The following is a 13,458-nucleotide window of genomic DNA, read 5'->3' on the forward strand; positions in this document are numbered from 1 at the left end:
ATGTACATGTCTTTATTCTGTCCACCTATTTTTATATCTTATATTTCAGCTATACATTTTTATAAGAATAATTTTTATCATATATCACACCTTGTTTATTTATGCAAGCAGGCATGGAAATCTAGTCGTTATTTGTCTTACCTGTATTACAGTCATTTCCTGTAAACCCTGGTGGACATATACATTCTCCAGTGTCTGCATTACATATACCTCCATTATAACATGTAGGACAGTTAAGTAGACATGTATCACCATATTTACCATTAGGACAACCTGTAATAATTATCGGTACACGGGATCGTTGATGCTTTACCCATACTCAATACAGATTTATACACTCAGAGTCGGGGAACAAACCAAGTTTGCGTATGTTTAATAACATAACTAGCCAAGCCAGAACTGTCTGAGAAAACAGGACATACACCAGAGCAGTGCTTCAGCATCCAAGTCCAGAGCTTGACTGACTTTTTTTAAGTAACACTTCACATAACCTATTGTTAAGGTTAATTAGAAAGAAAGTCAAATTCAACCTAAAGGTCATGATGACCAACAAATTATTTTAGTGTGATACAGCTTTGTGACATTGTATTTGCTTTCAAAAAAAGAAATGTCCTTATTTCGAAAGGACTAATTAATGTATAAGGCAGCTTGGCTTGCACATTTTACAGTACACTTAAAATATGTAGATGTCAAGAGCGAAAAATATAAATGTATTGTAAACTGAAAATTTCGAATTAACATGGACGTAAAAAGGGGAAAAAGCAGAATTAAAATGGAAATAGAAGAGCTATTATTATTATCATTACTACTAATACTACTATCATTAATATCATTATTATCATTTTTTGCGCAATAAACACTAAATGTATAACAACTTTAGTATTGAAAAATCAATGCGGCATAAGCAGGCGATTTTCTAAGTTAGCATTATAACAATATCACTGGCTTTCTGCAACTTAAGCAAACATGTCATTGTTAACATATCAAGATATACATTATTCACTAGATGATCTCAGTTATTCATATGGATTTTCATTAATGATCTTGTTAAAATTATGAGAAATCGGGATTTTAGTAAATACTGGAGATTGGCCAATGAGTAGCATATGGTAATAGGCTCCGGAGCTGATAATTCTATTGGTTTTGGAGGCATACCCCAATGGTATATTCAGGTAGGCAGGTAGGTGTGATGTATTCATAGGATTGTATTTTAGTTGTAGTTTGACCCACAAATGATCTTAGTGTAATACAACTTTGTGACAATAGGATAATACTGATTCAGAAAGGTATGTCATGACATATGATCAGAAGATGTAGTAATTAATGCAGAACGTTGTTGGCATTGTATATTTATTGTGCTATCCAGCTGCAACTGGTCAAATAACAGATCGATGAATAAGAGCATAGTTTATCACTGGCTGAATGAATCCCTGGCGGGTCCCGACAAACGTGAGCGCAGCTACTCACAAAAAGGTGAACAATTTCATCACATGCAGATATTCCTGATCTGAACGTAGTAACTGACACTTGTAGCTGCAGATTCATGTGGCCTTGGACAATGAAGAGTATGTTTTCTGAATTGGTGATTAAGCACTACAATAGTTGCGTTAGCGCAAAGCTCATTGCCTCCGGCTACGATGTTAACAAACGTTAGCCTGTGTGTGGTGTCGGGCCCAATAAACACGCAGACAACAGGTTCGGTATACAAGCAAGGTTTACTTGTGTGTAATAACTAACGGAACTCACAAAGATGGCAGCCCTGTCCCAGAATCCCATCTGTTGCTAAGCAACCCAACTGATGGCGGGAATATGGCCATGCAAAGTACGGTATATGTTTATACTATTAATGCTCAGACACAACATAATTCCCCCTCACGGAAAGGATGCATAATCCTAAGTATAAACATACAATGAATGAAAGAACGATATTAAAGTTCGATAAGAGTTCAAAATCTCAAACATGCAACAGTTGAAATCCTTTTAACTGCATTAACAAACTAATGTTCTATAGATACAGTTCTTATGCTTATGAAAGTACATAGTCTCTCAAATATGCTGGCATACGTGTTATTCGTACTGGACGACTTTCGCGTGTAGATAAGCTATTAGCATTTGAAACTACTGGATGATGTTCTTGGTTTATCATTAAGTGTTCGTTAGGGAGTTCAGGTGGGAGTACAGATGAATCATGTCTATGCGAACGTACACATCTTCTGGCACTCCATGCTGTACCGTCGTCAAGTCTAAACGAAGACTTACCAAGCTTCTTAACAATGCGATGCGGCTCAGAAAATGTAGGGGAGAGCTTATGGCTGCGATTTGGACATTTAACTCTAACCCAGTCTCCTACATTCAGATTGCTGGATCTAGCGAGCTGTCGTTGATCTGTGTAAGACTTGATTCTGGTTTGACGTTGTTCTATTTCTGACTTCATAGCTGGAATGTCTATTTGTGCATTACCGACGCTGGTAGTAGGTGGTTTTAGTTTATCAAGTGGTAGACGCATTTGACGATTGAGCATAAGTTGTGAAGGTGACTTTTGAGTAAGAGCATGTGGTGTAGCTCTATAATTCTGTAGTATTGTACGAACTGAATCTGCGAATGTCTTTCCCTCCGACAAGTTCATTTTCAAACCCTCTTTCAGGCATTTATTGAATCGTTCCACCCCACCGTTGCTTTGGGGGTTATATAATGATGTTAGATTATGTTTGATACCATGTGATTGTAGATAATTTTCAAACTCGTCTGAGGTAAACTGAGGTCCGTTGTCAGTAGTGATCACTTCTGGAAATCCCCATCGAGTGAAAAGTTCTTCAAGAATCTTAATAACTGCTGTAGATGTGACCGTTCCTGTCGTTGCCACTTCAGGCCATTTGGAATGTAGGTCGTGTACTACAACTAAGAAACGTTGACTATGTGGTGCTATGGCTATCTCACCAAATATGTCCATTTGTATAGAGTTCCATGGTTCTGTCGGCCATGGCGTTGGTTGAAGTGGTGGTTGTTTTGGTCTAGCTGACTTGCCACTGATAGCGCAAGGCTCACAATTGCGGACGTAATCTTCGATCTGAGAGTCCATACCTGGCCACCATACTGTTTCACGACATCGCTGTTTCATACGAACTATACCTGGATGTCCGTCATGGGCCATTCGTAGGACTCGTTCCTGCAGGGCTTCAGGAATAACTGCACGTGAACTACGGGCAATAGAGTATTCATTCCATACTGTAAGCTCATCGCGGAGGTTAGCGAATACTTTGAGATTTGGTGGCACACTTTTTGGCCAACCATTTTGAACATATGTGGCAACTCGTTGAAGCAGCGGATCATCACGAGACTGTGTTTGGAGTTCGCTAGCTGTGACTAACCCATCTAAGTTAATTTCGAGAATGTCATTTTCAGTTTCTGTGTTGTCTGTAGTGCGTACAAGACGACTTAGCATATCTGCGACAAAGTTCTTACTACCTTGCATGTGCTCGACATCAAAGTTGTACTGCAAAAGACGATCAGTCCATCTATAGATACGTAGTGGTTTATGACCGGAGCCTACTGTTGACAGAATTGATTTGAGCGCTTCATGGTCAGTGCGTAGTGTGTATTTCCTACCGTAGAGTACAATATGCCAATGTTCTGAAGCATACACACACGCTAAAGCTTCACGTTCGCTTGTTGAGTATTTACACTCGGTTGGAGACAATGTCCGAGAAGTGAATGCAACTGGCTTCTCTTCATCATTAACTATTTGCGACAAAACTGCTCCGATTGCATATCCCGAAGCATCTGTAGTAACATATGTTTTAGCATCAGGGTTGAAGTGTGCGAGAACCGGTGGTGACGAAATCTGGTTCTTGAGTTTGTCGAATGCGCACTGCTGATCCTTAGTCCATTCCCATGGCTCATCTTTTCGTAACAGTTTACGTAGGGGTTCAGCTATGTCTGCATAATATGGTACAAACTTTAAATAGAAGTTTGTCGTACCAAGAAATGATTGCAATTCCTTGACATTGGCAGGCTCGGGGAGATCCATAATTGCTTTCGTATTGGACTGTAATGGTAACACACCAGACGCGGATACTCTGTAGCCAACAAAATCAATCTCATCTTTCGAAAACTCACACTTATCTCTATTGAGTGTTACATTGTACTTTCTCAGTTTGTTTAGCACTGTGTTAAGACGCTGGTCATGTTCTGCTTGGTTTGCACCATGGATTGCAACATCGTCAATCAGGTGTACAGCATCCTCACAGTCGCTAAGAACAGAAGCAAGTATCTTTTGGAAGGCGCTTGGTGCTGATGAAAGTCCATATGGCATGCGCTTATACTGGAAGACGCCCTCATGTGTTATGAATGCTGTGAGGTTTCGACTGTCTTCCGCAAGTGGTACTTGTAGGTAGCTGCGACGCAAATCCAATTTTGTGAATACTCTGGATCCATGAAATTCGGAGGTGAGTTCACCAAGGTCAGGTAGGGGATACTTATCAGGTATAATGGCTTTGTTTACATCTCGCAAGTCTACACAAAGTCTAATATCGCCGGTCTTTCTGCGTGCAACAACTAAATTTGAAATCCACGGAGAATTATCAATGCGTTCAATAATGTCCAAATTCTCAAGACGACTCAATTCCTTTGAAACTTCCTCGCGTACTGTTAGCGGTAATTGTCGAAGCTTGTTGTGTCACTGGGGAAATGCTTGGATCAACCCGTGGTCGGTGCGCAAAAGTAGTAATTTTCCCAAATCCAGAAAATAATTCAGGAAAGTTGTCAACAGCATCCACTGAGTTGACAATTGTACCATGTCTACTTATCTGAAATCCAAGTTGGTTGAATAAATCAATTCCCATGAGATTACTACCATTTTTTGTGACATAAAACTTAAAGTTCTGCACAGTCTGTTCATCATACTGCACTGGAAGACGTACTACACCAATAACCGGAATGTTACCTCCATTGTAGCTGGTTAACATTTGTCTAGTTGGTAGCAGTGGTATAGCTTTGAAGTGTTGTTTGTACAATTCCTCATTCAAGATGGAAACCTTAGCACCAAGGTCTAGTACTAGGTTGAGTCTAATCCCATTTATTGTCACAGCACAAGTTTTGAAACTATTGTCAATTGCGTTAACTTCAGAAACAGTATATATTAACACTTGTTCAATGTCTGAGTCCTTATTGGGTGTATCCACTTGTTTAACCTTTGTAGTTACAGAGCTTCTACACATTCGTGCAAAGTGACCAATTTTATGACAGTTTCTGCACTCTTGTCTGTTGGCTGGGCAGTCTGAGTGACGTGTATCATGGTTATTGGAACCACAGTTGCGACAACCTGAAAGTTTATTTTGTGTGGCCCGATTTCTATTACGGTAGTTTTGAGTACGATTTCTGTTGTACTGTCTCTTTGTTGATACCTTGTATTTTGGGTTTTTCTTCCAGTTTTACTTTTACTGGGTTTGGTTCGAGTGACATCGTGTCAGACGCAATCACATGTGAATCAGATAAAGCATTTTCAATTTGTTCAGCTAAAGTTGTGGCTTTATGCAAAGTTAACGTGTCTGGCTCCATTAGTAATCTTTCTCTAATACGTGGAGTATGCGTTTTCTCAATCAGCTGATCTCTGATCATTTCATCTGTGAGTGTACCAAAATTACATTTGGCAGCATGTTCGTTCAAAGTAGCAACATAACTCGATATTGACTCACCAGGACGCTGTCCGCGCTGACGAAACCGATGCCTTTCCAGGATAACGGATTTTCGAGGACCAAAGTGCGACTCGAGTTTATCCACAACATCCTTATACGTAGGGCAATCACCAAGAGACTGGAAGATTCGCTGTCCCACGATCCCTAAACAATGTAGTAGTACTGCACGTTTTCTGCCGTCAGCAATGTCATCACTGTCTAGATTGGTGGCAGTCATATAAGTTTTAAACCCGGAATACCACCTCAGCCATGAAATCGCTGGTTCACCTGGACTAGCTAAGAAAGGTGTTGGTGGTGGGAGATGAAATTCAGCCATCCTCGTCGCCAAAATGTGGTGTCGGGCCCAATAAACACGCAGACAACAGGTTCGGTATACAAGCAAGGTTTACTTGTGTGTAATAACTAACGGAACTCACAAATATGGCAGCCCTGTCCCAGAATCCCATCTGTTGCTAAGCAACCCAACTGATGGCGGGAATATGGCCATGCAAAGTACGGTATATGTTTATACTATTAATGCTCAGACACAACACTGTGTTAACAAATTCAATGTAAATTTGAAAGATTTACTATTTTAATATTAGGTATGTTAATCCCGACGAGACTATCAACGTGAGCACGTCCAGGAACATTAGTCTCTAATGGACCGACGATGAAACTACTTTCTATAACTCGGTAACCTGTACTTAATTTGCATTGTTATTCCTTTATAGCCATAGAACTGTATACCAATACCACCCACATGGTATACGATTCCTAACGAGTGATAATAGTAATAATAACTATTTGCTTGGGTGTTCATGTACGAAGAGACTTAATGACTTGTTGACAACCATGAAAGCTGTTAACTACTTCTTCTACATCTCTTTTTCTTAAATTGCCAATGGCCAGTTTTGTCATTGTTTGCTGAAATCAATGCCAACAGATTGTACTTCAACACCGATATTTCAATTCCACATTAGCAAAAAAGTGTCATTACAATATTAATTCCCATATCACAACATGCCATTGTGTTTGGTTAATAACAGATCTGACCTATCGGGTCAAATGACGTTGGTACGTAAATATTATAATTGTAACAAAAAGTGAGTGGTTTTGTAAAAATTGAAATTAATGACACACTACCTAAATTGGCACCAAAGAATATCTCTACATAGTAGTTTTGCATAAAAAAGAGTGAGGGGAATTTTTCTCAATATGCCACTTGCGCATAATATGTGCGCAAACTAGACTTGCGTAGAAAAATTAAAATAAAGTTGGAAGAAATAAAATCATACTAGTGTGGTGACTCGACTGTAGTTTTCTTGATAAGCATGCCAATAGGTCAATAATAAATACAATCTATATAAAAATGATATGATAATATGTAATGCCCGGTGTAATAGCTAAATGTTGTTTTGAGTTGAGTTCTGTGTTTTAATTTTGAATGTGAACTATACCAGTTGATGGTACCAATAAAAGATGACAACAACTAAAATGTACAAACAAATAGGCTAAGAATATACACAAGAAGTATTTACCCCATCACATTGTTTTATTCGTATTAAAAATGCTAGTCATATATTTATATTTATGTTGGCTTGTAATATTATCTATACTCGATAAATTGTAACGTACACTCATTGTTGATGATTGTTGAATGATTACATTACTGCACTTATACACAAGACAGATTTGCACGTGTGGAATACAATGTGATCCATTTTATTCTATTCATTGCATTTACACACAAGTCATTTGCACGTGGGGGAATGCGTTATAACACCGCCATAGCTATAAAATCGGCCCAGTCTTTTTGAATATGCACACTAAATTATATGAGAAGAGTACCTTCTTAAAATTCATAGATTTCAAGATGCAGAAGAACCATGTTTACACTGAAATTAGAATCAAATGTGTTTTTGATTGACTTCTGCGAGTGGCCTTATAGTTTAATCAATGACTAACTAATAAAACAAACTAATAAATCTTCCTCGGAACTCGCTTGCAAATTTTGATGCTTTTTGTGTTTTGATGACAGCCACTATTATGCATAAGGGGAAACACTAGTTCAGAGACAATCTATCTGTAAACAGCCTTTATCCGGCTCGGAACTTCTTGATTTCAGTACAGTGGGTTTTGTTATATATTGAAACAAATAGATGTGCATATTATGTATAATATTATGTTTGAAGTATGTGTGAAGTTTAAATGTACTTGGTCAAGGCATGTTTAAGATACAAGTCCCGACGAACGTACGGACACACGGACGAAAAAAAAAACTGGACGCCCGCACAGAGGTCAATCCATAAATCTCAAATTAAAATAGCTCGATCATGTGGAAATGTAGCTGATATTGTGTTAGTGATTCCCATATTTTTCTACAAACATGGCTGCTATATTCAGCTGTGTCTGTATTTCTTCAATGCAATTCTTTAAAGAAAAGGTTATATTTGGAGCGACTGCTGGCTTCAAAGCACAAATGTTAATTATTACTAAGTCGTGATTATAATGATGTACACAATATCAATTCATCGATTTGTTATGAAATGCAAGTGAAATTCAATTTAATTGCAGTGTAAGCAAATGTTTTTGGTCGCATGCAAACATTTAATGTGAACGATATCCATCATATCCATCATGTCCGAGTTGATCTGAAACTGCGTCGTTTTCTTACAATACACTACAACATTCATAGAGAAGTCAAGCCGGATATTAACCAGTCAGACTGAACACACTAGTCCTCATGCCAGACTCATGACATGATTGTGCATGGCATGTAAAACAAAATGAACTTACTTCTAACAATAAGTCTCATAAAACCATTCTTTCCATTTTGTCGTTGTTCTTCAGTAGTGTAACATTCATAAATTCCAGCATCTGATGGTTTAGCTGATGTAATTATAATACTACTTTGTCCATTCCATGCTTCTATATCCACACCATTATGTTTCCATTTCAATTGTGATTCTGATATTGATGTTGATTGCATGGTCATAGTCAGTATTACATCATCTCCACGACTCACTGTCTTGGTTTGACTCTCTGGGTATATTTCAGCTGCAGAAAATAAAAGAGACTGAATTCATACACTGCAGCAATCTTACCAAGGCTAACACAGTCCCTCTTCTCCTGTATTCACTATATGACAAATAAAAGGTTGCATGCTTCGTTGCACACATCAATAATGTAGGCTACTGCATGTACACAGCAACACTGCAGGTCAATGTGAGTACATAAGCAATGATGTACAGTACTCCAAATACACAGAAATGATGTAGAGTATTGTAATTACACAGCAATCTCGCAGGCTACTATGGGTGCACACCAATGATGAAGACAATTTCGAGTACACGTCAATGTTGTTGGCTACTGCGAGTACACAATAATGATGTAGGCTACTACTTGATGACATAGTAACAATAAATTATACTGTGTGATAGACTACTGTCAGTACACACCAATGCGGCAGGCTATGGAGTGTACACAACAATTTCGGCGGCTAGTGGTAGTACATAGCAATGTGCTATGAGGCTAGATCATGTTAGCACACAGAAATGCTGTAGACAATACTATTATTACATATTGTCATAAGCATACGTACACAATGATGTAGGCTACTGTGAGTTCACAACAGCGGTGTAGGGTATTGTAAGTACACAAAAACGGTGTAGGTTATCCTGAGTACACAGCAACGTCGCAGGCTACGATGTAGGTTACTGTGTAGCAATGTTCTAGCCTAATGCGAGTACAAAGCATTGTTTTAGGCTACTGCGAGTACACAAAATTAGTGTACACCACTGAGAGTACACAGCAATGATGTAGGCATACAGAGAATATACAGAGAAGATGTAGGCTAAAGTGACTGCAGAAATAATGCAGGCTGCTGCTGCTACACAGCAATGTCACCGGCTATTGTGATTACACATCAATGCTGTATGTTACTGTGACAATACAGTAGTGCTGTAGGCTATAGTGAGTACAAAACAATGTTGTAGGTAAGCACACAGCAATGATGTTGGGTATTGTGAGAACTCACCATGCTGTAGTATACAGTGAGTACACAGTAATGTCGGAGCCTACTCTTGAGTACACAGCAACGAGGTAGACTACTTTGAGCACACTGTAATATCGATGGTTACTGTGACTACACAGCAAAGTTGTGAGGTACAGCATGTACGCAACAATGATGTAGTGTATTCTTAGTACACAGCAATGATGTAGTGTATTCTTAGTACACAACAATGATGTGTAGCAATTGCTGCTGTTAGTAAACATCAATTATGTAGGCTACTGCAAATAAACACAGCAACGATGTAGGGTACACAACAATGTCGTGGGTACATAGCAGCAATGATTTGGGCTACTGCTAATAAAAAGCAGTGTTATAGGCTATTGTACGTGCCCAGCAATTCGGCAGTCTACTGCAAGTACACAGCAATGATGTAGGCTACTGTGAGTACACAGCAGCAATTAATGTAGGTTGCAGCAAGTATACAGCACCAATATAGGTTACTGTGATTACACAACAAGACTGCGGGTTACTGTTAGTATGCAACAATGATGTTGACAACATCGATTACCCAGCAACGATGTACTGTACTGTAAGTATATACACAGGAAATATGTAGCGTATTATGAGTACACGGCAATGCTGCAGACTATTGGGAAAAAACAATGTTGTTGGCTATTGTGGGTAAACGGCAATGTTTTTTGGCTATTGTGAGTATTCAATGAAACCATTACAATACATGATTACTTGAAATGGTTCTACAACACAATTATAGTGCTATTTGCATGTCCCTATCTGTAACAGTACTTAAGATAGTATAGTTATGCATAATTTTGAGGTCTCATGACCATAGTCATCTGACACATTGGTCATGTTTATTGCCCGTTGCCTTCATTGTGGCACTGAATGCATGTCTTTATTTTCAACATTGCTTGAAGTATGATTTTGCATATTAAGGATGCTGTACACCTTTTTTTGCTTTGAAACCCACAATTCAACTTTTTTTTGTATTTTTCAATGCTGGACTACAAGGAGCAAACACTCAGTAGGAAAAAAAGTGAATTGGATGTTTTTAAAGGGTGTAAAAATCATTTTTTGTTAATCAAAAACAAAAGCACATGTCATTGTTTTGAAAGCTATGTTTTAATTAATCAGCCAAAGACATAATAGACAGATAATTTGCATAATAGTCACCACCCATAGCAAATATAAACAGTCTCTTGCATTCAGTACAAGCTCAGACTAGTAATACAAGTATTAGTAGTCCGAGGTACAAGTTACACGCATTCCATTTACGATCGTCCACAAATTTAATTTCGTTGAATTTCTCGCTCTTCAAGCAGTCGACTATGACAGTGACGAAAGAAAACGAATGCAAGGAAATTTGGAGAAGAACGTCGACAGTATGTAAAGCGATTATTATGAAAATTTAATCATGGAAGGTACCTTCCACGATTTAATTGATCAGACCATGGAGCTATAAACAGAAGGTAGAAAATTTGAGCACATGGCAGACTTAGTTTTCGTGACCAAATTACGTGTCATGGACTGCGACCACAATGAGTCGGAAGTGAAACACTTGGGTCCGGAGTTAGCTACACCATAGCTACACGTAAAGCACGAGACAAGCAGCTGTAAAAGCGTGTGTGTGAGCATCCTTGTTTTACCTGTTTTATTTTTCTTAATCTTCACATTCTCAATAAATAATTTGACGGATTCAATGAAGTTAGATTTCTACATGATATAGAAAGTGAACTGAATGTAAGATACCGGCAGTAGTCCCCGCCAGCAGTTGTTCCGGTACTATGTATTACGCATTGAAGATGGAAAAAGAATCGTCACACTAATTTTGTCACGACAGTTTTGGGAACTGAAAAAACGGAAAACACGATTTATGGCGAACAGGTTATTACACAAATTAACAAAATAATAACGGAGCAAACAAACTGAAAATTCACCGCCCGATCGACAGACAACTTTAAACCTAAGCGATCGCATCTCCCGATTCAGTTCAGCACTCGCTGTGACTTCTCTCCCCTTATTGCCATTCAAATCAGAAAATACAGATCTTCGTCGAGACATCTTGCGCAGTAAAAAAAATCTTGGGAAAAAAAACTACATGTAGTTGACTCTGGTGGTGCGTTCAGCCACGGTTATTGGTTCAGCAGCTGAGCAAGAGAATAACCTTCCATGGAGGGCAATGTATGGTATTGAGTCTTCCAGAAAAGGAGTGTTTTCTCCTACAACGTATTAATGAATATGTAAATCATGACGTCATTTTGGCGCGGCTTTGTCACTCCGTGAAACAGTGCTTCCTATTGGATTCGGGAGCATAATTTCGTACTTTATAACCAATTGCGACCACGCATATCCGCACATCTGCGTGATTATGACATACAGATACCATGACTATTCATTATGAGTTTGTTTTGATCCATGGGACAAACGGATTTTGAGTTAGCCGACGATACGTTGCTGCTAAGTTGTTTTTGCCATTTTCTCGGTTAAACAAAACAGCGATTCACGGCAACTGCAGGCCTTTGATCTCTAGTTTATACTAATTTTTCGCACAGACACTCTTCGATATATATATCTCAATTAACACGGAATGGTGGTGAGTGTCGTCTGAAAAACTGTTTTGTTGCCAATGTTCCACTAAATTTGTTTATTCATTGGTTCAATTATTTTTTTTACCGAAAATGGCTTTCTGAGTTTACACAGAGATCACGTGACTATAAACGTCCATACACATATTATCTTGTCGATTTCATTTCCAGTGTGAAATAAGCTTTCCATCAATATATAGCTTTGTGTTGTTCAGTAAATATTTTATATGAAAATATCAGTTTAGAAAATCAATACCAAAAACGTGTACAGCATCCTTAATGAGATCACATGAACCCATTCATCAATATACATTATTCGGATAAACCCTGATTTGTGGATTATCCAAGAGTACATATGTACTAATTTTTATTGCAATTTGATGAGTGGCACTAAATTGATAAATGTTTACAAATTATGAACCTAGTAAAGACGTAATTCAACCTCCCACGTAACATATATATAGCTTAATCTAGTACATCTATTTAAAAAAATTCATTGAGCTCTGAAAATGGAGTAATAAATATATAAATTAGGTAATTAATATGCAAATTCATTACAATCTGTTAAATGAAAGTACATGAAGATATGTGAGAATGTAAAAGTAAATATAAAAGTATGGTAAATTGTAGGTTGATAATATTATAATTGACAACACAGGCATAATTTTTCAACAACTGCGTGTTTGCTTGTTTGGCAGTGAATATTGACCTTTGAACAATACTGAAACTCGTACTTGCTTTATAGTTCTTTCTATTTGTATGCAGATTTGTCACACGGACTTGGTTATCAACTTACAATAGATCAACCTAAAGTTGGCAAATGTGTTGATTGTCACCATCATAATGCGAAGATGTCTTGAGCATTGCTGAATATAATTTACTTGAAAAGTTCAATTTTACACTGTGTGCATTGAAAGTTGTACCCTGTAAATTACCAGTGATATACCCAAAGTTATTTCCATGGATTTAGATTACTAAATATTCCATCCAAGTCCTCCCTCGAAGGTCACGATAACGCATTTGTTTGCTTTTATGCAAAATTATTTTCAGCTGCAAAACAATTAGTGTGTAAAATTTGTATCCATCTAGGGTGTAAAAGATCATGATCACCATTTTGATGACTATAGCTAACTTTTTACAAATTACAAATACACAGACAAGAATAGAA

The 13,458-nt window shown here is 37.9% G+C and overlaps 1 protein-coding gene across 1 annotated transcript in view; it reads right to left on the bottom strand.

Annotated features, from left to right (window-relative positions):
• The window catches only part of LOC146738997 (uncharacterized), a 38,987-nt gene that overhangs the window by 10,776 nt on the left and 14,753 nt on the right, over positions 1-13,458 (bottom strand). Inside the window, exons 3-4 of the mRNA XM_085504018.1 lie at positions 8,472-8,732; positions 142-273 (exon numbers count right to left, since the gene is read on the bottom strand). Of these exons, the coding sequence (XP_085360144.1) occupies positions 142-273; positions 8,472-8,732 (393 nt within the window). The remainder of the gene's footprint in view (positions 1-141; positions 274-8,471; positions 8,733-13,458) is intronic.

This window comes from Saccoglossus kowalevskii, chromosome 9 (assembly GCF_978046115.1).
Source record: "Saccoglossus kowalevskii chromosome 9, keSacKowa6.1, whole genome shotgun sequence".
In the NCBI taxonomy this organism is placed as follows: Eukaryota; Metazoa; Hemichordata; class Enteropneusta; family Harrimaniidae; genus Saccoglossus; species Saccoglossus kowalevskii.